This window comes from Phaethon lepturus, unplaced genomic scaffold (genome assembly GCF_000687285.1).
Source record: "Phaethon lepturus isolate BGI_N335 unplaced genomic scaffold, ASM68728v1 scaffold241, whole genome shotgun sequence".
In the NCBI taxonomy this organism is placed as follows: Eukaryota; Metazoa; Chordata; class Aves; order Phaethontiformes; family Phaethontidae; genus Phaethon; species Phaethon lepturus.
Genome location: NW_010516706.1, coordinates 25,814 through 42,616, shown reverse-complemented (window position 1 = coordinate 42,616; position 16,803 = coordinate 25,814). Strand labels below are relative to the sequence as shown.

The 16,803-nt window shown below is 36.2% G+C and overlaps 1 protein-coding gene across 1 annotated transcript in view; it reads left to right on the top strand.

Moving 5' to 3' along the window:
* Window positions 1-5,145: 5,145 nt before the first annotated feature.
* The window catches only part of KIAA1468 (KIAA1468 ortholog), a gene marked incomplete at both ends in the record, with an annotated part of 32,853 nt that continues 21,195 nt past the window's right edge, over window positions 5,146-16,803 (top strand). Inside the window, 5 exons of the mRNA XM_010296136.1 lie at window positions 5,146-5,258; window positions 9,786-9,876; window positions 14,660-14,731; window positions 15,551-15,691; window positions 16,373-16,537. Of these exons, the coding sequence (XP_010294438.1) occupies window positions 5,146-5,258; window positions 9,786-9,876; window positions 14,660-14,731; window positions 15,551-15,691; window positions 16,373-16,537 (582 nt within the window). The remainder of the gene's footprint in view (window positions 5,259-9,785; window positions 9,877-14,659; window positions 14,732-15,550; window positions 15,692-16,372; window positions 16,538-16,803) is intronic.

The following is a 16,803-nucleotide window of genomic DNA, read 5'->3' as shown; positions in this document are numbered from 1 at the left end:
CTGTTCCTATTTCATAGAATAAGGGAGAATAGAAAAATTTAAATGAACAATTCAGATACTTTCTGTTACTCCATAAAACTTAGATTGTGATAGGTTTCTATAGATTGTGTTTCCCAAAAACAGGGATACTGTTGACTGCAACTTGTTTGCTGGTTCTTTTCTGGTTTACGTAGGGTATTGGTTTTTGTTGGGGGGCGGGGGGGGGCTTTTTTGTGGGGGGTGTGGCGTTCCCACACACACAGGTAAGAGAGATTTAACCATTTTTTAATTTAAGTCCTTTATTTCCCCCCTCTGGATATGAGGGGCTAGTGTAGTTTTCTTAGAACGAAATAGCTCAATCTCATAGAGTATCCTTTTCATCTCTAGTCTGAAAGCTGATGTCTTTCAACACCGTTTCTTTAACCATAACATAATTCATGGATGCAAGGAGTTGAATTTAATGTTTGTGAATCGAGTAGCCAGTTGTTACTAGTTTTATCAGTATTTTTATATGCAGGTTTCCAAATAAACAGTGGATATAAACAAAGAAGTACAAAGGTTTTTTTCAGACCCGTATATGCATTGATTCATATGTAAAAGCATCCCTTTGGGATCTAAAAGAGGCTTAATTTGGATCCTGGAATAATAGTCTCATCCCATGAAACATAATTAGAGTTGTAATTTTAATATTAATAAGATGAGTTGCACAAAGTTCTGAGTCATGTATTAATCCTATGATTAAATATTTTTTCATTTTAAAACTGAAAGGATGAATTCTGAACTTTTTTATGAACGCTAACAAAAAGACATTAGTGAGAGAAATGGGGATGTAGAAGACTTTTGTCAGAATGCTGAACAGAAACATTGTCCTCTAATCCTGATTTATATATTAAGTTATCACATTTGCCATATTATTAGATTAATATTTGAAATAATAACAAAGATGACTATCCTAACCTAAGTAACCAGTTGTGACATTTAACACTAATTAAATTTATCCTTTGAGATAATTATTTTTTATGAACACTAACAAAAAGACATTAGCAAGAGAAATGAAGATGTAGAAGACTTCTGTCAGAACGCTGAACAAAAGAAAAATTACATGAAGGCATCAACATAGAAAATTCCTTGTTGCCTTGTAAGAAAACTGTCAGCAAAATAGACAAATGCTTGCTCTAGGATGCATTTAAAAAAACCCAAATACTTTTTTTTAATACTTCTAATATGTAGGAGGAACTGTTTTGCATATAGTTGAGGTGATACCAGTTACCAGTAAAAAGCTACCTTCTTTTGACCATAATAAAGAGCTGCTCCATATGCCTCTGTAAATGTTGCCTTTATTGAGAACTTGAATCAGTCGATTAGTGAATCCTGTTCAAAGATAACAGAACATGTTAGTATGAGTTAGGGAGAAGCTGTGCAAAAGTACTGTGGTAAAAAAAAAAGTGAGTTTTTCTTTGGAGAGACCTACATGGACAGTGACGCAGAAGTAGAACAGGGAGAAGACAGGCTGTTTCAGCTCTCCTGTGCGACGCATCAGGTCAGCTTCGTAGCCTTGTCCATCCTTTACCTATATGTAGCTTATCGCACAGTAAAAACAAAGTAACTTTTTTCTCTCTATTCTCCCTCTGGGTAGCTCACAGATATAAACTGCTTCAGATATGAACTTGCCTTTTCAGTAGTGGAGGTGAGGCCTCTGACACGTGATGTTTTATTTCATCAAGTTGCAAGTGCTGACAATGTTATAATGGCAGTCTGCTTGGCATCTAATGGGTAAACAGTATTGCAGTTCTTAAAGTCACTTAAAGTCACTCAACAATACTAACACCAATACGAACTAGTCAGTTTTCCCAAGTCAGAGGCAAAAGGGAAAAGAGGGACTTGGGGATGAACAGGACATTTAGGAAGGTCCCAAATTAAATAGAGGAACGTTGTTGCTTTTTTTAATATTTATGTTCTTGCTTTATGACTGTCAGCACAAGTGGTATTCCTTCCCAAGAAAGACAGTGTTTCAAATAGCACTGGAATTCCTCTCCTTGATTATTAATAATTATATACTGTCTCCATAACAATGTTATGAACTTTCATCTTGAATTTAAACAGCCAAATGCTAATATTATTGTGTCTTATTGGAAAATGTACCACTTTCTACAGCACTTCTCTGCTGGTTTTGAGAATGAAAAGTCTGAGATTGATTAAACAAATCTACATCTAAGTCATGGCCCTTAGCAACAGGAAGGAATGAGCTCTACACGAATGAGCCTGTAGGTTGGATTTTGTTAATAATCCTGAATATCCCAAGAAGAATCTATCCCCTTTGAAGTCTTAGGGAGACTTCACTTGAACTGTTTTGTCTATCTGTGAGAGCAGCTTTGTTCTTCTTGTCCCACAGAAAGTCCCTTTCACCTCCAGCTTTGCCTTCCTGTCCATTAAGTCTATAGGGAACACATAAAACACTGTTAAAGACTTCTTACTGTTTCTCCACTCCCCTTAATAGAAGGAGCTGTAGAAGCACTGATGCAGCGATGCAGAGAACACTCTCTTCTCCCATAGTATGCATGAAAGAATGTGACCAATGGACAAGAAAATACAGCTAATTCCGTCAGCTATAATAACCAGCTTTCTGCAAGGTAAAGAACCAGCCTTGTATCTGCCCCATTTCAATGGTGTTAGGTTACTCATTAGCCTTTCACACACAAGGTAGTAGTACGCAGGTGAATATTTGGAGGTGTTTTTCTTTTGTACAGGCTCAGCTGGAAAAAGACAACTTTTTTAACTTCCTTAAATATGAAAAGAAGCTTGAAAAAAATATAAATAAAGCTCATGGCACTATTTTGAAATCTAGCAGTAGTTCTGAGTGAGCAGTTGAGATTTTTGAGTAGGTACTCAAACATACCAGGAAAGTGAAGTCAGTGTGGTGGTTTTAACAGATGAAACACAAATCGCAGACCATAAAAACATTTATATACCATTTCATGTGGTCTTTTTAAAATAATTTTTTATAAGGAGTACTTAAGAATAATTGCAAGAGCAGTTGGATAATGTGAACTTAGGGTAGATTTCAGAAAGTTAGATCTCAGTAAAGTAACACAGGGTTTTTTGATGTAAGGGTTTTTCCATAAGCTATATTCTTTACGGTGAAGTTAGTAATTATGTTCTGTGTCTACAAATTGCAATCTGATTTCGTTTTTAAAAGATCTTAGCTTGAAGTGTAAGTACCAGTATTTAGTGTAGCAGTGGTTTTTTTATTTTTATAATATTTTTTTCAAATGTTTTTGAGTTAAAACAGTGTTTGCAGGAGAGAAAATGCTCCTGTGAAGTACAAAAAAAAGGTAAATAGGTTAAGCCCCCTGCCTTCTCAGAACTTTAAATGGGCAAAAACTGAATGTTAAGTACACAAAGAATAAAGTCTAACATGCAGATTCTAGAGGGAAAGGAACTTTCAACTGAAGAACATTATTTAGCTCTTTGTGCTATATAATTTGTAAAGTTTCTGTAACACATGTTTTCAATTCATATTATTTTGAATTGTGCTACACTTACTTAAAAACAAACCCAAGAACTGGTTCACTTCAAAATATGGAGAAATAGAAATGTCCAAACTGTTCAAACTTATTTCTCATTTCTCTTACTGTACTTTCAGATTTTTTAAGTGGTGGGTAGGATATTTCCACATTCATTCCTCTGTCTCATCAGAAATTCTGTAATGCATCGTTGGGTTAAATATTGCCAAAATACCTTCCAGGATGTTAAAATACATTTTAGGATGTGTCTTGGTCAAATTCAGGGGGGAGAGGGGGTGGCATACTGGGAAGAACTCCTGTAAAATGACAACAAAAGCCTATCAGGAATTGACTAGCTTAGGCGATGCTCTGAAATAGAGTATTGTTCTGTGTTTAAAATAAACATAGCATTTGCTATTTAGGAAAATACAAGTTGGGCAGTGAGAGTGTCTTTAATTTTCCACACATCCACCTTGTTTAAAGGCTTATTCTCAAGAACATTATGAATAGGTCACTTTGAATGTCTGCAAGAAGAAGTTGTCGCCTCCCTGCAAGTAACTATAGATTTTTTTTCCAGGTTTTGTATGATTTTTCCTAGTTACTTCAGAAGTGTTTCCCACTGCCATTTGCTTGTCATGGCTTGTTAATTCACAAAAAGCTTGTTTGTTGAAAGTGGCTCAAAAGTACGTGGCAGGTGGGAGAGGAAGTCTCCAGATTACTTGCCTGTGTTTTCCCTGCAGGCATTTAGGTTTGTCTTGTTCTTTTCCTCCAACGTCTCAGTGTGACGTTTCTGTCCCTATGATACTAAATCACCTAGAAGTTGTGTGGCTTCCAAATTCAGTTGGAGTAAAGGCTCACATCAACAAGGTCAAGAAAAGGGACTTCCAGTCCATGTTTTAGAAACATTTGTTTCTTCTGGGAATGAATACCATGAGCTTTGAAGGCATATTTAGAAAGAAGGAGGTCTTTATTGTTGTGAACAGCCTTATATATTTCTTTCAGTTAATGTTTTAGACAGTATTTTCTTGGTAATTTGTTCCCTAAGAGAATTGAATTGCTCTAAAAAGAAAATTCAGCTTCAGCTATTGCCTATTTATTGGGGAAAAAACCCAACAAACCTTTAAAAAAATCATACAGTTTTCAGTCAACAGAAAGTAGAGGATATCTGTCTGCAGTCACCCTTACCAATGTATGCTTCTCAGTGCTTATTCAAACTTGTGCACAAAACTGCGTGCATGCTTAATTGGAAATTTTAATCTTTAACTCCATGGCATCAGAAATAGCTTTTTCCACAGGATCTTTGTTCCATACATGTCTGTGGAGCTTGCTTCAGTTCAATAGGCAGTGAAGAAAATGTAAACTATGATTGTCCTCTAATTCTGGTTATAGGTGATCTGCATATGTTAATTGTAATCTTTGCAGAGCTTTTTCTTTTATGTGCTGGTTCTCCCCTGATCTTTCCTAGCAGGAAAATAAATCTAACTTTTGTAGACCTTCACTTTTTTCAGGTCATTTAATAAGAAATAAAGACTTTAAAGCATCTTCTCTAACTGTTTTGATGTTATGTAGCTAGATTTATCTTCTTAGTTTCTTTTGCCATTAATGAATATATGCCCAAAGCGTTTTTACTTTGTTTGGTTTTCCCCTACCCACAACTTTTTAGGAATTGATCCCACTCATACTGTGCACAGCCTGCCTCCATCCTGAACCTAAAGAGAGAGATCAGCTTCTACACATACTGTTCAATTTGATCAAACGACCAGATGATGAGCAAAGGTGTGTTTGCGTTTGTGTGTTGCGGGACAAGAAGAAACTTTGTTTCTTTGTCAAAGAAGCAGAACTGATAGAAACTGGATATTATTGGATGATTTTAACCAAGTTTCACTTAAGCTAATGTTTTACTGGTGTAATGTTGACAAATTTATCTGGACTTCGGGAGTCTCCATTTCCATGACCTGCACTTTCTAGCTACGGAAATGTAAGAATGTGCTTGGTAAGCTGCAGTGTAACATTTCAGTTCCTTTTTTATTTAAAGATGAACTGAAACACTTTGTTAAAATGAGCTTTAAAATCATAATTCTTAGCAATGTTTGATAGAGAAATCAAAACAGCTTTTTTAAACCGCTGTTTTATTCTATCTTAGTGATCTATATGTTTGTAAGTTAAATACCATGTTTAGTTGGGGGAAATAGCATGAGAAAATAGTACTCTTCCTCCTTATGGTTCAGTACTAAGGTAGCAATAAAAAAATCAGAAGACTGAAGCAGTGATTCAGTTCTGACAAGTGTTAAGAGCTTTTTTTAATTTTGGTTAAGACTTTAAACAACGTATACTTTTTATTTTGTTTTACAAATTTAGTTCTTCCTTGGTACTCAGGAAATCTGATTGACTTTGTACCGATCTTGATGAGAATATCCTTAAGGTTGAAAGACAGTATCCTAGCTGGTATGTTTCCTTCTCTAACTGTGGAAAGATTTTTCATATTTGATCTGTAGGTCTTCTATTATTTTCATTAGAGATGTTACGTAAAGCATCTGTTATCTATTGTTGCTCTATTCTGTCTTCAGACAAAATACGCTTTATGAGATAGGTGAAAAGCATTTCTTTTGAAGATTCTCTGAAATGGAATTGTTCTGGTATATTCCTAAATTGTTCCCATGGTAAGATTTGGAGATGAGGTACAAGTGAAAGAGATGGCTTTGGAGACAAAAAATGCATAAATAAATAAAAGCAACTTGTAGCACAGTGGCACCATGCAGATTGAAATTACAAAAAGATGCAGTCCTTGTTCTGCTTCAGATTCATTAGAAATCTGCTTCTGGAAAATCTACCATTACCTAAAATGTTTTGAATGTCCCATGCGGCCTGTAAAGCTCAAATTATTTTGTGGTTGAGGGGGGAAGGAAGTTACATCTTGCTTGTAGTCTCTTGTAGTTAATTTGTCACAGGATTTTTCATATGCCTGTTTAGCTGCAGTTAGGTGTGTCTTTTTCCTTGAAGTTGTTCATTCTTTTTTTGTGAGTTAGAGATTTATATCTAAAAGTAACTCATTTTCATCGGAAATTTGAGAATAATATTCTGCTACGACCTCCAGGACAAAACATGTATATACATAGTATACATTTACACACATTAAAATCATAATCTCTTTTAAACTTGCCATAATATCTGACTGAAGAATAAGTAAAATTCCGTCAACTAAAGAGATTCTGAATACAAATTAGATAGATAGAAAATACTTATTCAGAATTTCAGTTGGTATTTTATACTTACATATTTGTATGGAAGTGTATTATGCATGCCTGTTTTGTTTAGATAAGTTTAAATAATATTTTAGCAGTTTTGTGCAATATGAAATAAGCAAAGACATTCAGGTTTAGTCACCAGAGCAATGTTATTAATTATCTCCCATATTATTCGGTTACCTTCAGTTTTATGGTACAGGCCTACATTATACATTAAAGTAGAAAATTATAACAACTTGACTTTTTTAATTTGCTAAAGGCAAGAAACCGAAATGTGACATTGCATTTCTAATAATCAACCCATTAAAGTTAGTCATTTATTTTAAATATTTGACCTTGTAAAGTACATAAACAATTATGCGGAAAGCCTGTATTATACTTCTTGCCCATGTGAGAGGCTTTTTGGTGCATGCAGATATAACATATTTCCATTGTCTTGTACAATATATTTATATTGTATATACAATATCTTGTACATTATATTTAACAAGGCCACTTTTATCCTCAAGGCTTTGCTAACTAACGTACTCTTCAACTTTTCAAAATGTCTATCAAATTCTCTTCTGCAAAGGAACAAATATGTGTTAACTTCTTCTTGGACAATTATGTTGGTTTTGGAAGCTAAGGAACCATGACTAATGTTGGGGTCTTTAGGACAAGATTAAAACATGGTTCAAAATGTGGACTCTTGAAGATTTCCAAGTTAAGGTACCCAGAAGCAGCACTCTTAATGAAAAGAAGTTAAAATACATTGTTTAGTCTATCTAGTATGACTTTTCATTGGTCATATGATACTACCTCTTACAGAACAGACATAACTTGCTTACATATTAAGGAAAACTCTAGTAAGTTAGTTTTTAATACAACATTTAGGAGTGATAGAAGAGCCTTGAACTGTGTAATAAAAGATTGAATTGCTTACCAATGCATGCAGTCACTTTTTAAGACCTCTAGAAAGAGTTTAGGAGTGTTAAATTATATCTGTTCTACTCTTAACTTCTGCCTTGTTCCTCTAGTCTGACTCTTGATTTCACCTTGGTTTCTGTACTGATGAAGCAAACTAGTGCTCTGCTGAATCGTACTGATTTGCTTTTACATTCCTGCCTACGTGATCATATGTGCATAACCTGGAAAGGAAAATGTTCCCAGCATCTTGTTAACAAAGAGAAGATTATGACAATAAGTAGAAGTTTCTCCCCATATCCAGCCTAAACTGCAATTTTTGCAACAGCCTAGTGTTAATGTTTTTTGCTTCAATGACCTGTTGTTGAGATCCTTCCAACCTTTCCTTCCCTTGAAACACCAACTGTTGTCATATACTTTTAAGATGGTTACAGTAAAATACTTAAAACATTATTTTTTAATATTTTTGCAATATCTTAAAGTTCTTTTTGTCTTGCCTATAAAGTAGGGAAATCAGACTTAATTTTGAGGTTTCATGGGACTTTCTTGAGACGGTTTAATTTAAAAAAAATAAATAGATATTTTGGGTTTCCCCATTTCAAATGCAGAAGATTTCAAGTGATTACTGTGTTCTGCTTCTTTCTTTTCTAATATCCTATAAAAGTATATCCTATTGTCTGGTTCTGTGATTAGTTTCAGCTTGTGTAGAACCAAGGACAGGCACTTGAATAACTATTTTGTTTGTTGTAGAACTCAGAATTACCACAGGCTTCTGTCTCCATATTGCTATCGCATATCAGCTGTTGATTTCTTGAGTCTTATCTAATCGTTGCATTTTTCCCCAAGCTTTTTACCTTGATCAAAGGTCTAGTTCTCTGTATGTGGTAGAGAGGAGAAAAAACCACCACAATACAAAACCAAAGAGCTTGCTCTGATGGCTGGCCTAAAGAATGCTGGGAAAAAAAAAAATTAATAGACCATTTCTTGAAAAGATTCTGAAAGCAAATTAGTATCTTTTTGATGGAGTATGTTATATAACTGGTTAAGAAATAACCAGCAGAATCTCTGCCTTTCAACCTTAAGGGCATACTATTAGCTGCAGTAAATATTTAGGACTTTAAACAAGACAGTAAAACGCTAACAAATTCAGTCTGGCTTACTTTCCACAAAGAAACAATGAACAAATTCTCAGTGGTGTCCTAATCTTACTGTGGAGGTGATAAAATGAGCCTCTCATACCCGTGCATTATTGTTTGAAACTAGTTATTTAAGTGTTGATGTAGGCTTTAAAAGTAAATAGAACTGGTGAATTGCATGCAAAGTTGGTATCATTCCAATCCTATTAACAGGAAAAATAGTAAAAATTCTTAGCAAGATAAATACTCATTAAATAAAAGTTAAAATTTTACAAATTACAGTCAAGTACAATTTTACTGAAATTTTAAATATATGTCTGCTTATGAAATTGATGGAACAACAATGATTTCTTGCAAACTTTGAGGAAAGTTTAAAAAACACAAGAATATAAATACAGATGACTCAGGTGTAGATACTACTGATTGATTAATTGCTTCCCTTCTCTAATGGGCTTTAGAAGATTTCTGACGAGTAAAGTCCAGTATTTTGGGAGAGAAGACAGTAACTTGCATCTTGGAATGTTACGAAAGCATTTCATGAAAGGATTAAGTTACTTGTTTTGAACAAATATCATTAAATCTCATGAATGCTTCTAAATAAAAGCAATATCTATACTTGACTAAAATACTGATGGTATGATACCATTAAGTCATTCAGATCTTTTTACTGCATGATGAGACATATTATTCAGTAATAAGAATTAAATGAGAGATTTAGTCAGAGATTCCCAATCTCAGATGTTGGGAAATCAGAGATTTCCAAATCAGAGATTCTCAGGCTCTGGTTCATGGAGTTTGGGATCTGCAAGTTTCTGGAAAAGGCATATTAAATAGAAAACAAGATAGTGGCTTTCATTTTAACATTTAACCTTCAAGTCAGCATGTATGGTGTGAAATTTTGACTGTAGACAATTACCTGTTGCCTGACAGCATCTGCTTTCCTAACTTAAAGAATATATTCTATGTATTATAGAACTTTACTTTATAAACAGATTAAAGCTTTAAATTTATGTTTCCAGACAGATGATACTGACTGGGTGTGTGGCGTTTGCCCGACACGTTGGACCAACACGTGTAGAAGCTGAGCTTTTACCACAGTGTTGGGAACAGGTACCATTATTTTATGCTTTATGCTGGAAAGTTAGTTTAAGCTTCATAAATGTTGAATTTTATTTGTTTGAGGGGAAGGTTGTTTTGTTTTTGTTTTTCAATGAATGGCAGTTCAAAGTATTTTTCAGAAAGATGCTCTTTGTCCTCATTGTATAAACTTTTATATAACATCAAAAAGAACTCAGAAGGAGCAAAGTTGTCAAAGACTTTCTGGAGATTCTAGTTACTTGCATATACCTACATATTTTTGTTGTATTGAAATGTAGATATGCACATGTTCATCATCAGTGTTGTGTAACCTATTTCCAGGTAGGTGCTTTTGTATTTGTACTGTAATTTCCAGACTGTGGGAAAACCATTTTCATTCAAAGATCTCATTTGCTGATTTTTATATTGTAACAAGTTTCTGGAGCAATGTCCACACTTCAGCTAGTTTGATCTTTAATATTCTGTTTAAGAATTTAAATAGTCAGAAATAAGTTTCCTGTTGATGAGCATGATTTTACACCTGTAAGATCAGCCTGAAGTGTACATGTGGCTTCTAGAATCACAGTAACCGTTTCCACAGATGTTCTAAATTAATAGAAATAACTGAACAACCAAACTGAAATGCTCTTACACTTTCATCTGAGGCATAGAAACAGAAGAACGTGACTTCAGATGAAAATGCATGGTATTTTCCTACCTTAATGAAGAGAAGGGAGTTCACCATTGCCTAAAAGACAGTGAATAACTACGCCATGACAGAGTGGTAATCCTTGCTTTGATGGCACAGTCTTTCTGGTCTGATAATTGTCTACTGTTTCTTGCATAACTCAGCCATCTGTGTTTCACAATAAAGTCCAAGCTTTAATAGTCTTAATGCTTTCTGACAGTAGATGTATGTATGGCATGCAGCATTTGTGCTTATATGTGACTGATGTATGTATTGATTAAATGAAATACCCATGGCAATAGAAGTTGAGCACAAAATAAACCTCATCTTTTCTTAGTCCTTCTCATGAAACTTGAAGTATTTGAAAAAGTCTCACCTCAGTAAGAGCACATCTTCATCATACCAGTTTCTTGCTAATTGCTGATGCAAAAGAGAAACCAGTCCAACTATAACAGTACAGCATAGCATATCAGGCTGCCAAGCCATATGTCATGCATTTATTTAATGCGGTTTGCCAGACTTTGTTTGCAGTACTGAAACCAGGTCATTATTTTCTCCGGCAAAATACCAGCTGAATCTCATTGTTGCAAGACTGAGTTTGTAGAAGGAACTAAAAAATACACTTTTACCGTCTCGGATGCTGTAATGATGAAAGTGTTCATGCAGTTGGTCTCCAACCAAAATCTATTTACAGATGCAAAGGACTAGGCCCTCAGAACGTTCAGCATTTTCATCCACACATTCTGGAGCTTAGAGTTATCAGGCTAGTCTTTGAGATCTTTCTACCTGCTTTTTGCAGCTCCTCATATAGAATTTGGTAGCTGGCTCATCTGAGTTTAGATCAAGGCTGTGTGAATGCTAAAAGTTCCCTCAGAACTAGCGACCAGTTAATTGGCTTCTAAAATTATACTGCTTATAAAGATAAAAGAAAAATAAATTATAATAAGCATTTCACAGTTATGTTTAAGTTTCCAAGGGCTAGTAATCTTCCCTGAACACAAACCTTGTGGAAATTTGGGTCTTTTTTTCCCCTCCAGCGTGTCAACATGTCTTGTAATATCAGGGGTGATATTTGTATTGCCTTGCCAGTCCACCTGAACCAATTGAAACTAGTCTTTGCTGTTTCCCTCAGGTAGGCAGAGCACCAGAAGGGAAAGATAGCACATAAGTCAAAGATACTATAGGTATTAAAGCAGCCTGTTGCATGCCCATAATGTTTCTCATCTATGAAATCTTCATACTTCCAAAAAATAGATGCCCTACTGATGAATGAATGCAAAATAATGATAGACGCACTCAAAGAACGTTCTCCCATGCTTGAGACTTCAGTTTAGCTCTGAGGCTCATGATTTGTTCATTTGAGTCTCTTTCCAGTGATCTTTGCCACAATTCATTCTTGAGAGAGTTCTTAGTGATCAGAACAGTGAGAAAGTTGAAGACATGAGTAGTAGTACATCAGTGGTCAGGTACCATTGTTTAGTGTGCTGTGGAAATACAGTCAGGGTAAGAAGTTGTCCAAAGTTGATGTATTACTATGTCTTCATCTGTAGTTTCTCCTAAGCCAGTAGAATTGAGAGAATCACAGAATGGCTGAGGGTGGAAGGGACCTCTGAACATACTGTAGTCCAAGCTCCCTGCTTAAAAGAGAGTCAACTAGAGCAGGTTGCTCAAGACCAAGTCCAGTCTGATTTTGAATATGTCCAAGGATGGAGGCTCGTAACATCTCTGGGCAACATGTTCTGAGGTCTTGCCACTCTCCCAGTAAAACAGAATTTCATATATTTCAATTTGTGTCCATTCCTCTTGTCCTTTCATTTGGCACCTCTGTGTTTTTTACCTCTCTGCAGATAGGTACAGATATTTTTACACAAGGCTGAGATCTCTCCTGAGCGCTCTCTTCTCAATACCGAGCAATCCCAGCTCTCTCAGCCTCCCCCCTGTATCAGATACTCGTATCTCTTAATCATCTTCATGTCTCTCTGCTGGACTTGCTCCAATATGTCTTTGTTTCTGTAGCTGGGAAGCCCAGAACTGTACACAGCACTCCAGATGTGGTCTCACGAGTGCTGAGTAAAGAGGGATAATCACTTTCCTTACCTGCTGCTGCTGATTTATGCTAGTGCTGCCCAGGATACCATTGTTCTTCCTTGCTGCAAGGAGTGCACTGCTGGCTCAGCTTGGTATTTGTCAGGCCCTCCAGGTCCTTTTTTGCTAAGCTGCTTTCCAGCCAATTGGCCCCCATTCTGCCCTGGTGCATGGGAATTATTTCTGTTCAGGTTCAGGACTTCGCACTTCCCTTCCTTAAACTTCATAAGGGTCTTGTCTGCCCTTTTCTCCAGCATGTTAGGTGCCCCTGAATGGGAGTATACCCATCTGGGTATATCAACCACTCCTTCCAGTTTTGTGTCATCTGCACACCTGTTGAGGTGCATTCTAATTTGCCATCCAGGTCATTAATGAAGATGTTATACATCTTTGTTGTTGGCCCCAGAATCAACCCTTGTGGTACGCCACTGGGGACTAGCCCCCAGCTGCAGCATTTTGAGCCTGTGATTAGTTCAGCCACTTTTCTGTCCACCTCACTGTCCTTACCTAGCCCAGACTTCATCAGTTTGTGAATGAGGATGTTATGGGAAACAGTATCAAAAGTCTTGCTGAAGTCAAGATAAACAATATTCACTGGTCTCCCCTTGTTCACTGAGCCAGTCACCTTGGAAAACTATTAGGTTGGTCATGCATGTTTTTTCCTATATGAACACACGCTGGCTATTCCCAGCTACCTTCTTGTCCTTCATACATTTGGAAATGCTTTCCGGGATTAATTGCTCCAACACCTTCCCAGGAGCTGATGTTAGGCAGAGTGGCCTGTGTTTCACTAGATCCTCTGTCTTGCCCTTCCTGAAGATAGCAGTGACATTTGCTTTCTTCCAGTCCTCAGGAACCTCACCCATTGCCACAACATTTCTTTGATTGTCAAGAGTGGTCTTGCAATGACATCAGCCAACTCCCTCAGCACTGATGGGTGCATCCCCATCAGGGCCTACAGACTGGTGTATGTCCAATTTGTTTAAATGTTTCTTAACCAGATAATTCTCTACCAAAGGTAAGTCTTCCTTGCTCCAGATTTTCCCATGGGCTTTAGGGACTTGGGATTGCTGAAGACAAGTCTTCTAGGTAAAGACTGAGAACAAAGACAGCAGTGAGTACCTTGGTCTTTTTCCATGGCCAGATGGTTGTCTTACCAAGGCTATATGCTGCATAGCAAGAGAGAAAGAAATAGTCGTGCCACATCTGTATCCTATTTTATCTGACAGGATCAAACTATTCACTTTTTCCTCTCATCGTTTTACCCTAAATTTTTTAATTCAGAAAGTATACTGAAGCGTATTGTGTGTTTCGTCGTACAACCATTACACTGACTGTTAAAGTTGACTCCACCAGGTTGCAAACTTGGTTCAGAAGTGTCAGTATCAAATTTGTAAGGCACAATTTTCTGATGGCCTTTGAGTGGAAAGGGGAGGTAGGCGTACAGGATCAAGAGGTTCCTGGGAATAGAAGCTGTTTTCAGTCACGCTTTATAGATGCAACATGTTTATGCTGGACTTTAGAGCAGAACTTCAGTAGCAAGTAATACTTCTTGTCTTAGTACATGTGTCTTTTTTTGACCTCAAGTGCTTCAGCAAGATCCAGGCAGCTATGCTACACTGGTTGGCTGAGAGCACTAGAGGGCACTTGTGTAGTTCTTAGAGGAGCGGTGCTCCTGAAGAGCTACACAAGACAAAATATTTCATGACATGCTGCGTCAGAAGTTACTCATATTCTTTGGAGTCCAGCAGCTCGTAACACGGCTTTCCACCATTCTTTTTACTATATATATGTACATAACTATCAGATTCTTCTCTTACTATAAGATCTATTTTACAGGACAACTAGAGAAGGCTGTATCTGCCTTGCCTTTATGCCTCAGAGCAAGAATTTGAGGCTGCTTAGTACCCATATGCAACTTCCACAGGCACAGTCAGTGTTTATCTAAGAGGTGCAGATGTATCCCTCAATTGCAGTTCATTCTAACCACTTTTGAATACTGGTTACTGCAAAGCAAATAGCCATTCTGTTTCTCTTTACCAGATCAACCACAAATACCCAGAGAGACGGCTACTGGTAGCAGAATCCTGTGGAGCTCTAGCACCTTACCTTCCAGTAAGTATTAATATTGACTCTAAATACTTTGCTAGTGAAAGCAAGGTGAAAATCTGTAGCATAATGTAAACATCCTCTATAATTTTAAATTTTTCCAAGGTTGTACATTATGCGTAGACAATCACATTGTCTTCTACTTTATATCACACATGTGAGATTCAATAAATGACATGAAGGAGGAGATGGCTTATTATAAAGGAATACAGGTCAATCTAGCTATAAAATGTCTTTAAAAACAGTATGTTCTGAGAAGAATCATCTTTGTTTCAGCAGAGATGAATTAAAGATAGTTAGGACCAATTAAGGAAATAATCTCGGAAAAAATAATTGGCACACAGTAATAGAGTTCTTCAGACACTGGAACGTTACATGAAGAGTGCTGCCAGTCAAAAGAAGCATCAAAATTAAGTCAGTGGCAAACTAGAATTTGAAGCTTCAGAGAAAAATGAAAATAACCCTAATTAAAAACCCACTTTTCTAATTTAGCAATGGAGCAATTGAAGATTCTGTTTAAAGTTTAGGTCTATAGTAATTTTTTGCTCGTAATTATTTTTGGTACATGCTTCTGTATGAATTGAAGGAGCTGAGTTCTGTGCTTAGTAGGACAAAAGACTCTCTAATGAGGCTACTGACATTTTATATTCATTCATCTTCTGTGGTGAAAACTCAATGCATAATATTTAGAGGGATCCATGGTTGGAGGAAGGGATTTTGTTTGTAAACAAAACAATAGAAGTGCGAATTAGTCACAAAAATTGCTATAAATGTGCATTTCTTGTTTCATTGGATTTAACAAGTATGTTTCTTCTTTCCAAACAGAAAGAAATTCGTAGTTCATTAGTACTTTCCATGCTGCAGCAAATGCTAATGGAAGATAAGGCAGATCTGGTACGAGAAGCTGTGATCAAAAGCCTTGGCATCATTATGGGATATATTGATGATCCAGACAAATATCAACAGGTATAATTTGGTTTGGGTTTTGTATGTATGAAATGTCTTCTGTAGTTATTTCATGAATTGGGGGTGCATAATTTCATGTACTTCTAATAAATCTTTTCAGATACTTTTAAAACATTTGATGGTTTATATGAATATTGATTTTACTGTATCACCAAGACCAAAAAGAAAACACATATGTACAAGTATCACTAGAACCTCAAGTGTAAGCCTCATACAGAAGCTTCTCTAATAATTCATAATTTGCCTTCAAGAACATACTACTTCATTGGCCACCTGATACTATTAACCAATTTGGTATCATCACTTGCTAGCAAAGATTCCTCTGCAACAAAGCCTATTTGTAGTTCAACTTAATACTGCTTAATAATGTTTCAGATAAGTGAAAATTAAGAGCTTCTCATCCTGCCATTGCATTTTTGAAGACAGAGTGGTAAAATGTGTTTGTATTAATTCTCTTAACGACTATAGAGAAATATTAGCATGGTCACTGGACCACCTACTGTTTACCTTTGTGGATGGGCTTGGAATATCTGCTGAGAGGGCTCCATGTGCTATATTGTGCTATTTTTATTGGTGTAAAGATTTTAAAATAGATTATAGTCTTTTTCTAGACTGAATGTTTTGTGTAGCAGACTTCAGCATGAATCGTAGGAAAAGTAATTATATTCTTTATTTTGCCAGGGCTTTGAACTGCTGCTTTCAGCTTTAGGAGACCCTTCAGAACGTGTAGTTAGTGCAACACATCAGGTATTTTTACCTGCTTATGCTGCCTGGACAACAGAACTGGGAAATTTACAGTTCCATCTTATACCTACACTGCTTAATAAAATTGAAAAATTGCTCAGGGTATGTGTTCAGCTGTTTCTACACTGGAGAGTTTTCTTTGTATCTTTGTTACCTTTTTAAAAAAAAACTTAAAAAAAAAAAAAAGTAAATAACTGTTACTTAATGTTCTATGGGTGAAAAATTTTCTGGAGATTTTTGTTATAACTCCATAACTTTTATTTGGCCTTCGGAAAAAAGAAAAGAACACCACCACCAAACCCCTCAAAAACCCACAAAAACCACACAGATGCTTCTTTAACAATGTTTTACTTTATAGCCCGATAATC